At 33.4% G+C, this 12,849-nt stretch overlaps 1 protein-coding gene across 1 annotated transcript in view; it reads left to right on the top strand.

Moving 5' to 3' along the window:
• Window positions 1-3,853: 3,853 nt before the first annotated feature.
• Window positions 3,854-12,849, top strand: part of LOC129216555 (uncharacterized) — a 78,335-nt gene continuing 69,339 nt past the window's right edge. The window contains exons 1-2 of the mRNA XM_054850770.1: window positions 3,854-3,986; window positions 8,561-8,842. Coding sequence (XP_054706745.1) covers window positions 3,854-3,986; window positions 8,561-8,842 — 415 coding nt within the window. The remainder of the gene's footprint in view (window positions 3,987-8,560; window positions 8,843-12,849) is intronic.

Consider the following 12,849-nt stretch of genomic DNA (forward strand, 5'->3'; position numbering starts at 1 on the left):
CAAGGCAAAAAAGTATCTGCTTTCGATAACAATTTGTAATGTCATATTGAATTTTCTAGCATTAATTGTTATTCTTGTCAGGCCACAATTATTATTTAGTTTTATCAAGAATTGATAAATATCGAATTCAACATCGTGGAAATAGCTGCTTAGAACTACGAACTACGTAGTTTGCATTAATCTTTGACGTTTAGTAATGCTTCTTGAATTCTCATTTCTTTCTACGTGGGCCAGAATATCCACAAGACTTTGAAAATTAATTTAAAAAGAATAAAGCGAAAAAATCATACGTACGAACAAAAATCACAACAATTTTAGCATTTTCTTCATTACCATCTGCGTTTGTTTTAGTTTTTAAGTCCGCCATTAGACAGTGCCCAGTGAACTTCAGTGCCCCCTATAGTTCGTTGGAGTTGCGAATTAATTTTAATTAATATTTTTTCGTTTTGAAAGCTCTTAAAGATTTTTTTTAAGGAAAAAAAGTGTATTAGCTGCTTTGTTTAAAAGGTGCTGATTTTTTTTTTTACGCATCTAATTTTTTTAGATGTGTGAGGAATTCGCAACTCCAACGAACTATAGGGGGCACTGCAGTCACTGTGTAATGGCCGACTTAAAAACTAAAACAAACGCATGTGGTAACGAAGAAAATGCTAAAAGTGTTGTGATTTTTGTTCGTATGTATGATATTTTTCGCTTTATTCTTTTTAAATTAATTTTCCAAGTCTTGTGGATATTCTGGCCCATGTAGAAAGAAATGAGAATTCAAGAAGCATTACTAAACGTCAAATATGAAAGCAAACTACGTAGTTCGTAGTTCTAAGCAGCTATTTCCACGATGTTGAATTCGATATTTATCAATTCTTGATAAAACTAAATAATAATTGTGGCCTGACAAGAACAACAATTAATGCTAGAAAATTCAATATGACATTACAAATTATTATCGAAAGAAGATGATACTTCTTTGCCTTGCTTGGCTAGCGCTTTTTGTTTTGCATTTGTTGCTGAGTTATTTCTCTCGAATTCCCGAATCGGTTAATTTAAAATTCTTCTGTTTCGATTTTTCTAATTTCTGAGTTACGATTTAATTATGTCAAGTTATGCAAATCATCTACAGAATTCTTACGGATATATGGTGGTAGTTTTCTTTTCAGTTGATTGACCATTATTTCTTTTTACTTATCGAATTCTGTAATCTTACTACCATTTTATTCCACTCATGATAAAAATTAAAAATGGTTTAACTAAAAACGCGAAATCTCGCCAAGGCTACTTTGCTCGCACAATACTAAAACTATAACCCTAAACAAATTTGGCGAAACCTTTCAGCTGAGAATAAAAGGAATAAAGTAAATTCTTTCTCGGTGAAACATTTTTCATTTTGTTCTACGATAATATATTCAAGAAAATATTTTGCATACCGTCCATTTCAACTAAATGCTGCTGTAAAAGATGGTTAGTTAAATTAATTTAAGATTGAAAAAACTCATATTCATACAAATTCATACAAAACAATAAAACTTTTTTACCTTGCATAACGTTATCCAAGTTTGTTAATCCAGTTTTCGCTTTCACCATTTTCAATCAACTCATATTTTAGAAGGAAATAAGGAAAACTAACATTATTTTGAGAAGCTCGTGAATACTACTAAGGGACGAATTAATTTCTGTATCTAGAAGCAAACTAAGACTCATCGATTGCGTTAATAAATACTCAGAACAAACTGCCTGTGCAGGGGCGGCAAATAGGGGGTGCGAGAGGGGGCGGTTGCACCCCCAAATTTTTCACTAAGAATAGTAAAAAATGGGAAAATTCAATTTAGATAACTTAGAAAATCATTTGCCTGAATTTTCAGAACAGAAAAAACTGATGTAGGATAAGTGTTTGCCTTAACTAAAGAAGTAATCTCTTCATATGGGCTAAATATTTCAAAATTAAGTAATCTATGTAATGATGGTGCATCTTGCCCGAACAGTGTAGAGACTGCGCAATTTTTACGCGTAAATTCCATGTCATTTTACATAAATTTTTATGCTCATATTATAACTGAATGTTTAGATGGTAAGTGTTCATTGATGCCATGTTCTAGAAACACATTTTAGCAACTCGGTGTATCATATGCTTTAATGGACACTTTTTGTAAAGATATGTTATTTTTGAAAAACATCCCACATCAAAAAATACTTTAACATCAACAAATGCATCTTGAGGCTCTTTACTTGACAATCTCTGAGTGACACAAGATGGTCTTCAAGAGTTATAAAAGCCCCCTGGAAGAATTACTGGAAAGCAACCTTTTCATTGATAAAAATTTGATGTCATTTTAATATGTATGCCTTTGTTTGAATTTTTTGTTTATTTTATTTATACTGCGGAGCGTTTTTTTGATAAATGCTACACTCTATCATAAAAATTTTTATTCACTAATCTTAGTTCTTGGATTCACAATTGAAACTCTTAGCAATTTTCGCACTAATGCATACTTGAACCAGGTGTAGAACTTTGTGACAGAACTAATCATAACAGCTTTTACTGTATGCCAATGTAGAAGAGGTGACAAATCCCAGATGAAATTTTAGTCAAAATATTAAATCAATATTCTGAATAAACTGATCAATTCATTTTCTCAAGAAATTGAGACAGGATTTAATGAGATATATTTATTATTGGTCTTAAGTTCAATATTATGTAGGTCGGTTATAGAAAGCGAAAAAGAAAATATTACACTTATAAGTAATAGCATGAAGGAAGAGGAATTGTACTGTGAATTGTGACTATACTTTTTAATGACACAAAATAAATACTAGCCCATTTAACAAGCTTTCTTGGTTATTTTAAAGAGAGGAATCTAAAGGAAACGTGCTTCTTGACATAACTTTGTTGCTTCCATTGTTTTTTGACTGTTTCAATCAGGTCAGTCATTTGAAAGATGACTTTCGTGATTAAATTGAAAAACCAACGTAAATACAGTAAATTTACACAAAAATACAGCATATAGCTATTTCAAGGCTAAAATAATGAAGCCTCTTCATCGATGTAAAAAACTCCGCATACAACTAGAACGTTGTAGGAGAACTGAACGTCAACCAATTTTTACTTTTGTGCCTCAGGAGGTGAGAGAATTGCCTTGGAAGCTCAATGAGGCAAAGCAAGACCTTCCTCTTTAGCTGTATTGGCAATAAATTAAGTCATTGGGTATTAACTATAGTTACAAAATTTTTTGTGCTTCCTGACTCCAAAAATAGCAGATCAAAACTTTACTAAAAAATAAAAACTAGTACAGAGATATTTTGTGAGATAACTTATAACAAAATTAATTTAAAGCTTCGGTACCACATCTTTAATTGTTCTTTACAAACCTAATTATTCTTAACATTAAAACCATTTAATCATCAGTTCTTTTTAACCAATATGTATTTTATACCGTACTGAGGAAATTCATGTTCAAGAAACTCGACCCCCCAAACGAAATGCTGAAATGCCGCCCCTGTGCCTGTGTTTACGTCAATAGACACACGTGGAACGCAACGTGGCAATGTTTTAGTTTCATCGGCAGTTTTGTAAATCACCGCAAGGTAGTGTATTCGAGCGCTGGAGTTCCAAATACTTTATTCCTAGAAATTCGCAAAAATATGTTTGAAACAATTTGCGATTTTAGCTATTTTTGAGAATATCGATCAGGTACTGGAAAGTAGTATGGGTATATGGGAAAGTAGGCTCGTATAGTTCTAGACGGAACTTCTTGTTAAAAACCCTTTTCAATAAAAATTCATTTGAAGCACCACTTTTTTTTTTTTAAATTTTCTAGGGACCGGCTACTGGACAGATGGACAGAAAATAACAGATCTTCAAATGGCCAAGAACTCAGGGGTGACAGCTTCGTCGGAATCTTGTTGTCGCGCGCTGAATGAAGGCGGAAAGTTGAAACTTACTGGAGGAAACTGCAAAGATAAATATCCGTACATATGCAAATATCTATTTGATGGTATGAATATTTTTAAATGATTGATTTTAACTGAAGATTTTAAAGTACATTTCAACGTATTTATTTTGCTTTTTCTAGTTTCTAATTGTTATTGAGCACTTTGATTTCTTTTCAATATTCGGCTCTTTAAGTTGTCATGATTCGTACGCGAAATTGGAACTTTTAAGTAAATGCTAATTAGGGCTGCTTCAAAGCGTGAAATTTTTAACCGTAATAAAATAGAAAGTGTTAATTTAGTTCCAGTTCATATAAAAGTCTAGACTTAGATGAAACCTTTTACTATCAAAGTTCACAATCAAAACTTCAGAACCAATTTTTAATAATGAGCGGTAAGGATCAGATTGACAACCACTGACACGAAACAACAACAAAAGCGTAACATTTAACGTTTAACGACATCAGTAGTCTCTAAATAGTATAAAATGAAGTCTCCAAAAAGCATCTGCGCGTTTAAACGCGCAAAACCCGGGAACTACGCAGCCGATTTCGCTGAAAATTTCAATTTATTTCTTTAAGTTCGGAAAAGGTTTGCAGTCTGGTTCGAAAAAAAATAAAATCGACGAGTAGGGTAACACCCCCAGTAATTGGCACGGCACCAGTGATTGGCACTTCTAACAAAAATGTCCTAAAAAAAGACTCGTATCCAGTTTTTTTAAAATAGAAGGCTATATACCAACTGAATGTACATTAATTTTAAAGATTATAATTTCAATTCATGTTACTAAATGGCAGCAGTACGTAGGAAAGAGAAACAATTGTGGCTTGTGTCAAATCAGACATTTTTGTTGTAAAAGCTTCTTCTCTGGCTTATTGGAAGCATGCACATAAATCCATTAAAATCTGACTTAAAATATATTTTAAATTTTCGTTGTCAAAAGTTTTGTTTAGTTGAAAGGTGTTACTGTAATTGTGTAGAAGTTTATTTTCGTCCCTATTTGGAATTTTAAAATAATGATGGGTGCCATTTACTGGTGCTTCAATTTTGCTATTCCCCAGTAATTGGCATGTGTGCCAAGTACTGGGGAAATAGCGTCATTTCCGCGATAAAGCTGAGTGAGGTGTCATTATCTTCAGTTTTTTGCGTAGATTACGAATATGATAAAGCGGAAATTGAAATCGGTAGCTTTTGTACAGTAATAGTCAAAAAAAAAAAAAAAAAAAAAACATCAAAATAATCAATTTTTGAAGTTGCGACTTTTTGTCAATTGGAGTGACTTTCACCAGAAAAAAATCCAAATGAAAGTTAGTCAGTAATTAATTTTATACTGGGGGCTCCGTCCTCTGCTCGATTCGTTCGCTAACCCCGTTCGTCACCTACGGTATCTCAATGCCGCCTCCAGCGGGTGGTTTTTCAAGAGAAAGAAAACCGACTTGTTGCATTTGATAAATAAAAAAGAGGAAAACTTATGCAAAAAAGTATGCTATATGAGTTTTTAACCATACTTGAGGCAAACCTAATTTGGTAGCATTCGTAAAATCAAAACTGTAAACCGAAGGATGAAACAGCATTAATTTCAATATCTTTTCCATGGAACATTCCAAATTTATGTTTTTATTTCTCTAAAATACTTTTCCAACATGAAGAAGAGTGATTTAGCATTAATTTATATAAAACTAGTGGTACCCACACGGCTTTGCCCGTAATAGAAAAATTAAAAGGTCTTTTGGTTCGCCTGTGCGGCGAGTTTTCTCTCCAATTGGCTTGTACCCATGTTATGGTTCCACGTTATGATAATTTCGTATCTCGCCAATTGGCTTGTGCTCATGTTACGGTTCCACGTTATGATAATTTCGTAATTTAATCGTCCATCTTATGATAATTTTGTTCTTAAAATTGGAATAGAAAAAGAACTACATCGAATTTTCGAAAAATCGCTTCGAGGTGCACCTCCCCATGCTACAAACTAATTTTGTGCCAAATTTCATGAAAATCATATTAGCGGTCTAGGCGCTATGCGCGTCACAGAGATCCAGACAGAGATACTTTCAGCTTTATTATTAGTAAAAATAAAGATAAAGAAAACAAATTCTTCCCCATATTATCAAATTTATATGAAAAATGGATTTAAAGTTGGAATAGAAAAATAACAAAATCGAATTTTCGAAAAATCGCTTCGAGGTGCACACCCCATGCTAATCGGCCGAACGGTCTAGGCGCTATGCGCATCACAGAGATACTGACAGACAGACAGAGATCCAGACAGAGAGACTTTCAGCTTTATTATTAGTAAAGATAAAGATAAAGAAAACAAATTCTTCAATATATTATCAAATTTATATGAAAAATGGGCTTAAAATTGGAATAGAAAAAGAACAAAATCGAATTTTCGAAAAATCGCTTCGAGATGCACACCCCCATGCTACAAACTAATTCTGTGCCAAATTTCATGAAAATCGGCCGAACGGTCTAGGCGCTATGCGCATCACAGAGATACTGACAGACAGACAGAACTCCGGACAGAAAGAGATCCGGGCAGAGAGAGGTCCAGAGAGAAACTTCCAGGTTTATTATTAGTAAAGATAAAGAAGAAGAAAGATAAACACATTCTTCCCCATATTATCAAATTTATATGAAAAATGGGCTTAAAATTGGAATAGAAAAAGAACCTCATCGAATTTTTGAAAAATCGCTTCGAGGTGCACACCTCCATGCTACAAAATAACTTTGTGCCAAATTTCATGAAAATCGGCCTAACGGTCTAAGTGCTATGCGCGTCACAGAGATCCTGACAGAGATCCTGACAGACAGGGATCCCGACAGAGAGATTTTTTGCTTTATTATTAGTAAAGATTACCTACTTTACATTAACATTACTCCTGTTTCTTATAATGATAAAATTTGTGTGTAATTTAACAGTAAAACATGAAGTGATTTTCCAGTTCTATTAACATGTGCCAATTACTGGATCACAAGGTGTCATACACTGGGGTATCAGGTGCCAATTACGGGTGATTTTGGTAACTTTTTATATGCATATTTTTATAAAAGTATCGATTCAAATATTTTTAATTTTAGTGAACCAAATAGATGCACAGATGTGCACTCTTTGATGCAAAAATATTTGCAACAGAGTATTTTTTTTCTAAGTACTGAAAACAGAGGTAAGTTTAAGGACAAACTCTTAAAGTGCCAATTACCGGGGCCTTTACCCTAGTTATTTTTTTATTCCAATTTATTCAAAATTTTCACATAAATTCCCGAATATGGGAGTGAAAAATTACTTGCACATACTAATATTATGTATCGTTGGAAAGGGTAGAATTTTTCGCTTTCTACGTAATTTGTTTCAATGCTCTAGCTTGATTACGACTTGAGTTATTTGCGTTTTAACTCGATTTCTTTAGGCTTATCTGAAATTTAGGCACTACTTTCTTCATTAAATTTATCAATAAAAAGTGAAAGAATTGTTCCACAATTTTCTTTTTAACACCATTGGAAAAAGCGACATTTTTTTACTCCAGATCTATCTCGACTTATGGTCGAAAAACTAAACTTCTATCTCCAAAGGAAAAAAAAAGTTACAAGCTTTTTAAATCAAGTTCGAAAAATCTCATTTCCATTCAAGGTGTTAACTATTTTATTTTGCGTTTCCACCGTTACGCTTTTTAAATCCCTCGTAATAATATTTCCAGTATGCCTCTATAAACTACAGCAGAAAATGGCAAAAAAAAAAAAAAAAAAAAATCTGTTAAACAATTCTTATATCAAAGGATGTTACTTAAATTTATTCTTTAATTACAAGTGTAATGAATATTTATACAATACATGATTATAAATTATTTGTGCCTTTAATTTGAATTTTGCTTCTGAACCTTTTTTTGTGCAGTTTAACGTTGATTTCACTAGCTGTTTTGCCCGGCGTTGCAAAGTCAACTTCGAAAATAAAAGTTTTGTTAAGTGACTCAAGTGCAACAGTCAGGCTTAAATAAACGAAAAAAAAAAAAAAAAAGAACAGTAAAATTTCCCTTCAACGTGTATAGAAGAGCATGTTATGGCTCAAAATTTAATTCCAAACTGTTTGGATATTTGTAAAATTCAAAAAATTCAGTTATTGTTATTAGTTGGCGTTAACATTCCGTTTGGCGGATTTTCTGGCGGAGACCCCAGAAAGGGAGCGAACTATTTGAATTACTGAGATCAAATAACCTATTTGACTAAGTTGGCAATGACCCGACGTAAACTGTGGACTTGCAGTATTTGGGAAAAAAACACCTTTTTTTTTGTCCCATAGGGGGCGGGGTAGGAAAAAGCACCTCTTACATGAATTCCTGAGCATCAGACCTATGTACCAAATTTGTCAGAAATTAAACGTAAACTGTATATTTGTATAAGGAAAAAACACACACACACATCTATTTTTATGTATCGCACTCCATCAAGGAAAGTTACACAACTCAGAAAAAAAAAAAAAAAAAAATTTGAGAAAATCAAGGAGGTTTTATGCAAATTGCTGGGGCTGTTTTCGCAGAGCCTGTTGTTTCACAGAACTCGACAAATCTAACGATTAATATTTTTTCAAAAAAAAGCGATGACTATTTTTTCTTACAGAAAATGACTTTTCGTTTGTTTTCAGAGCTAATGATGATTCCCAGTGAGCTGAAAATAACATCTCAGTCATGGAATTCGATAGAAATCTCCTGGAAGAGACCCGATGAAAGCTGGCTCCCTACATTTTACAACGTTAGAGCATGCGCAAAGACAACTGTAGTGGAATGCATAGTGACTGAAGAAATTCAAAGTCGATGGGATTTCCAAATTCAAAACCTGAAAGAGTTTACGAATTATGAATTAACTGTCGAAGCTTTGCTGAAACCTGTTAATATCAAAACAACTGCACAGACTTTTGCAATGACTTGTAAGTTCATTCATTCCACAGTGTATATTTATTTCAACGTAAAAATAGTTACGGAGATGAAGAACATTAAATTCAGCTTTAAAATCATAAATGTGCAATGTAAATTAAATACACGAGCTTTAAGATTCAAGAATCATTGTTCTTTTTAGCAGCGGGATAAATGTTGTAGTGATTGAAAAGTAATGTCAAATTTAATCTGCCTAAGTTATCTTACTACTATCTTACTAATATTATATATGCGAAAGTTTGTCTGTATGGATGGATGTATGGATGTATGGATGGATGTATGGATGTTTGTTACTCTTTCACGCAAAAACTACTGAACGGATTTTGATGAAACTTTACAATAATATAGCTTATGCATCAGAATAACACATAGGGTAGTTTTCGTCCCGTTATTGGGGGCAAAACCCCCTTAGGGGGGCAATAAAACACAATTTTTGTATAAATTCTCTAATATTGGGATGAAAAAATACTTGCACATATTTACATTATATGTCCATCGAAAGCTCTGATTTTTCTGCTGAAGATGGCACCTGTTCGAAATTTCTAAGTAGAATAAAAAACGAGTTATGAGCTTTTTAGATCCATGTTCGAAGGCTTTCCTCAACTCAATACAGTATTTAGTGTATCATCTCAACTCCCTGTCGATAGCGACAATTGTTGTATTGTTGACTTTCTTTGCTTTTCGTGATTGTTCAAGGCTTTTCTCAAGTCAAATCTTGAAGTAAGATTTTTGCACCAAGATTGGCAAATAATACATGATTTGGCTGATGATTTTCCATTTAAACGGAACTTTAAAGTAATTAATGGTTTTTATTATTATTTATGCTAATTGAACACTTACTCATTATCCAAACAACCAGCAGATCGCCAAAATTTTTGCAGAAAGATTTCCGTAGCTGATGCATTTGGCAGTTTTTTCAACGTTGCTGTTTTTGAAGCCGAAGACTACGTCATAATGTTTCTCAGCTTTCACCATGTAAACAAAATATCGCCAATCAAAGAATTTTCAAAAGACTTTTTTTACTGTGTTAAATAATCCAGCAACTAAATTAGGCAAATCCATAAACAGCACAGAAACTTCCATTAATTTTCCTTTTTGCACAATTTCAAACAATCACCAAATTTTATTACTTATTTTGCTAACATTCGGATGAAAACTGTTTAGCGCCATTTTATGGTGACCAAAAATATCTCAGCATCTGGCGACGATATCTCTGTAACGAAAATTAATATCATATCGTTTTACAAAGTAAGGAAAGAATGGGGGAGCATCATCGAAGGTACCTCGAAACGACTTTCGCAAATTCGGTAAAATCGCACCAAGAGCCACAATGATTGAAATTTCCCGAAATAACTAAAGCAAGTATAAGGGGATTACGAGCGCAGCTACTTTTTTTTTAATCACTTCGTACTTCATTAGCCATACAGAGAAGGTTTTAGACTCCATGTTAAAAAAAAAGTATCAACAGATTAATCTTTTTAAACATGAGAAGATTAATTTCATGTTTCTTAAATTTGTATATGCTTAAATATAGTGCTTTCGTTTCTAAATCAATACTACTTTGTTTTTATACTTATTGCTATTTTAGTTTTATGGGTAAGGAAGAAACTCGATTTTTAATCACGTCAAAAAGATGTGTTTTAAATTCTTTTACTTAAAACAGAAAACAAAAGCAAGTAACGATTTTTTCTAATAATTATTACTGACCCAGGCAACGCCGGGTATTTTTGCTAGTTATATATGCGAAAGTTTATCTGTATGGATGTATGGATGTTTGTTTCTCTTTCACGCAAAAACTACTGAATGGATTTTGATGAAACTTTACAATAATATAGCTTATGCATCAGAATAACACATAGGGAAGTTTTCGTCCCATTATGGGGGGTAAAACCCCCTTAGGGGGGCAATAAAACACAATTTTCGTATAAATTCTCTAATATGGGAATGAAAAGATACTTGCACATATTAACGTTATATGTCCATCGAAAGCTCTGATTTTTCTGCTGAAGATGGCACCTGTTCGAAATTTCTAAGTAGTATAAAAAACGAGTTATGAGCTTTTTAGTTCCATGTTCGAAGGCTTTCCTTAACTCAATGCAATATTTAGTGTATCATCTCAACTCCCTGTCGATAACGACTATTGTTGCATTATTGACTATCTTTGTTTTTGGGCCGTGGTAGCCTGATCGGTAAGGCATTGGACTCGGGGCCGGAGGGCCTCGGGTTCGATCCTTGCTGGTCGAAGACCCACCGTCGTCATTAAAGGGGACTGGGCGACGTTAAATATGCTCGTGGTCTCAATGTCCTCCAAGTGAAACGATACCTCTGGGGGGTGCTAGTACCAGGGTAGCTATTAGCTCTTGGACTAGTTCTAAATTCTCATTAACTGCTCGATCCGGTGATGGTGCTGCCATCTATCGGTATAAAAAAAACAATGGACGCAAGGCACTTAGTATGCAGTCCTCGACATAAATGCAGTTGTAGTCAGTTGTGACTCTTGAATAGAATAGAATCTTTGCTTTTCGTGACTGTTCAAGGCTTTTCTCAAGTCAAATCTTGAAGTAAGATTTTTGCACAAGATTGACAAATAATACATGGATTTGGCTGATTTTTTTCCATTTTAATGCAACTTTGAGGCAATTAATGTTTTTTTTTTAAATTATTTGTATTGACTGGGTATTTAATCGATCAGCTGGAATCTAGCCAAACTTTTTTTTTGTGGAATCATTTCAATAGCTAAGGCATTTGGCATTTGTTTTCAACTGTCGCTGTTTTTGAAGCTAAAGACTACGCAATACTGTTTCTCGGGTTTCACCATGTAACCAAATATCGCCATTTCTTTAATATTTCTTTCTTTAAATTTGTTAACACGTAAAATAATTCGCCAACTAATTCGCAAATTCATAAACAGCGCAAAAACTTCCATTACTTTGTCTTTGCACACAATTTCAAACAATTGCCAAATTTTTACTGTTTATTGGAAACATTTCGGGTTGCATCATTGTTGACCCTATTTTGGGACGATATCTACGGTAAGAAGTTACACATTATACAATAATTTAGATTGCCGGTGTAGCGCTGGATATTATGTATTTGATGGAGATCGGGATTATAGGGGAACTGTTTCACTTTATTTAAGAATATTTGACCTCACTCGACTTGGATTTTTTGGGAATTACCCAAACTGACTTCTTTACAACTCCTGAACGTTTTCGTGATTATTTTTTTTGTGATTTTTGGGTTTCTTCTCAGTTTTGCCAACATTTCATTTACTCCCTTTCCCCCTAATTTTCAGTTTTAATCATACCTTTTGATATATTTAAGGGGGCAGGCAATTTGAAATGTCGGCGAAACTAGAGACAAACAATGTTTTGGTAACTATTTGACCTCTGCCTGTAATGACCATTAACTTGAATCAATTGAAAAAAAAACTACATCAACGTGAGCGAAGCCGCGAGCAAAAGCTAGTGGTAAATAAATTCTGTAAGATATTTTATACAAACTTTTAAAAAATGGAAAGAAGAATACATCTCGAAGTAACAAGTTCACATTAAAATAAAAATAAAGAAATTAAAAATACATATTATACACGCATACTTGCAAATACCTTTAGTCCATCCTCATGAAATTTAGAGACATACATTGATAAAAATAGATAATTTATTTACTAACTTCATTTTTTTACTTAAAAAGTTACTACACGTTTAAAAGGCATATATAATACTCAGTTTTTACTTCGTTTTACATAGTGAAGACAGTATTGTATACTGCAAAAAAAAAAAAAAAAAAAAAAAAAAAAAAACACTCTAATATCGGCCTTTTTCCATTTTCTCACCCCCCAACCCAATGTTGAGATGTTTTTTCGAGCCCATCGCATGCTCGAGTTAATTACTACGAGTTTTCTTGTAATGTTCCTTTGTGCATATGTGTCGCATAACTCAAAAACGGTGTGCCGTAAAAAAGTTGAAATTTGCTAAGTATAGACTCTTAGTGGGGTCTA

Source organism: Uloborus diversus, chromosome 2, assembly GCF_026930045.1.
Source record: "Uloborus diversus isolate 005 chromosome 2, Udiv.v.3.1, whole genome shotgun sequence".
In the NCBI taxonomy this organism is placed as follows: Eukaryota; Metazoa; Arthropoda; class Arachnida; order Araneae; family Uloboridae; genus Uloborus; species Uloborus diversus.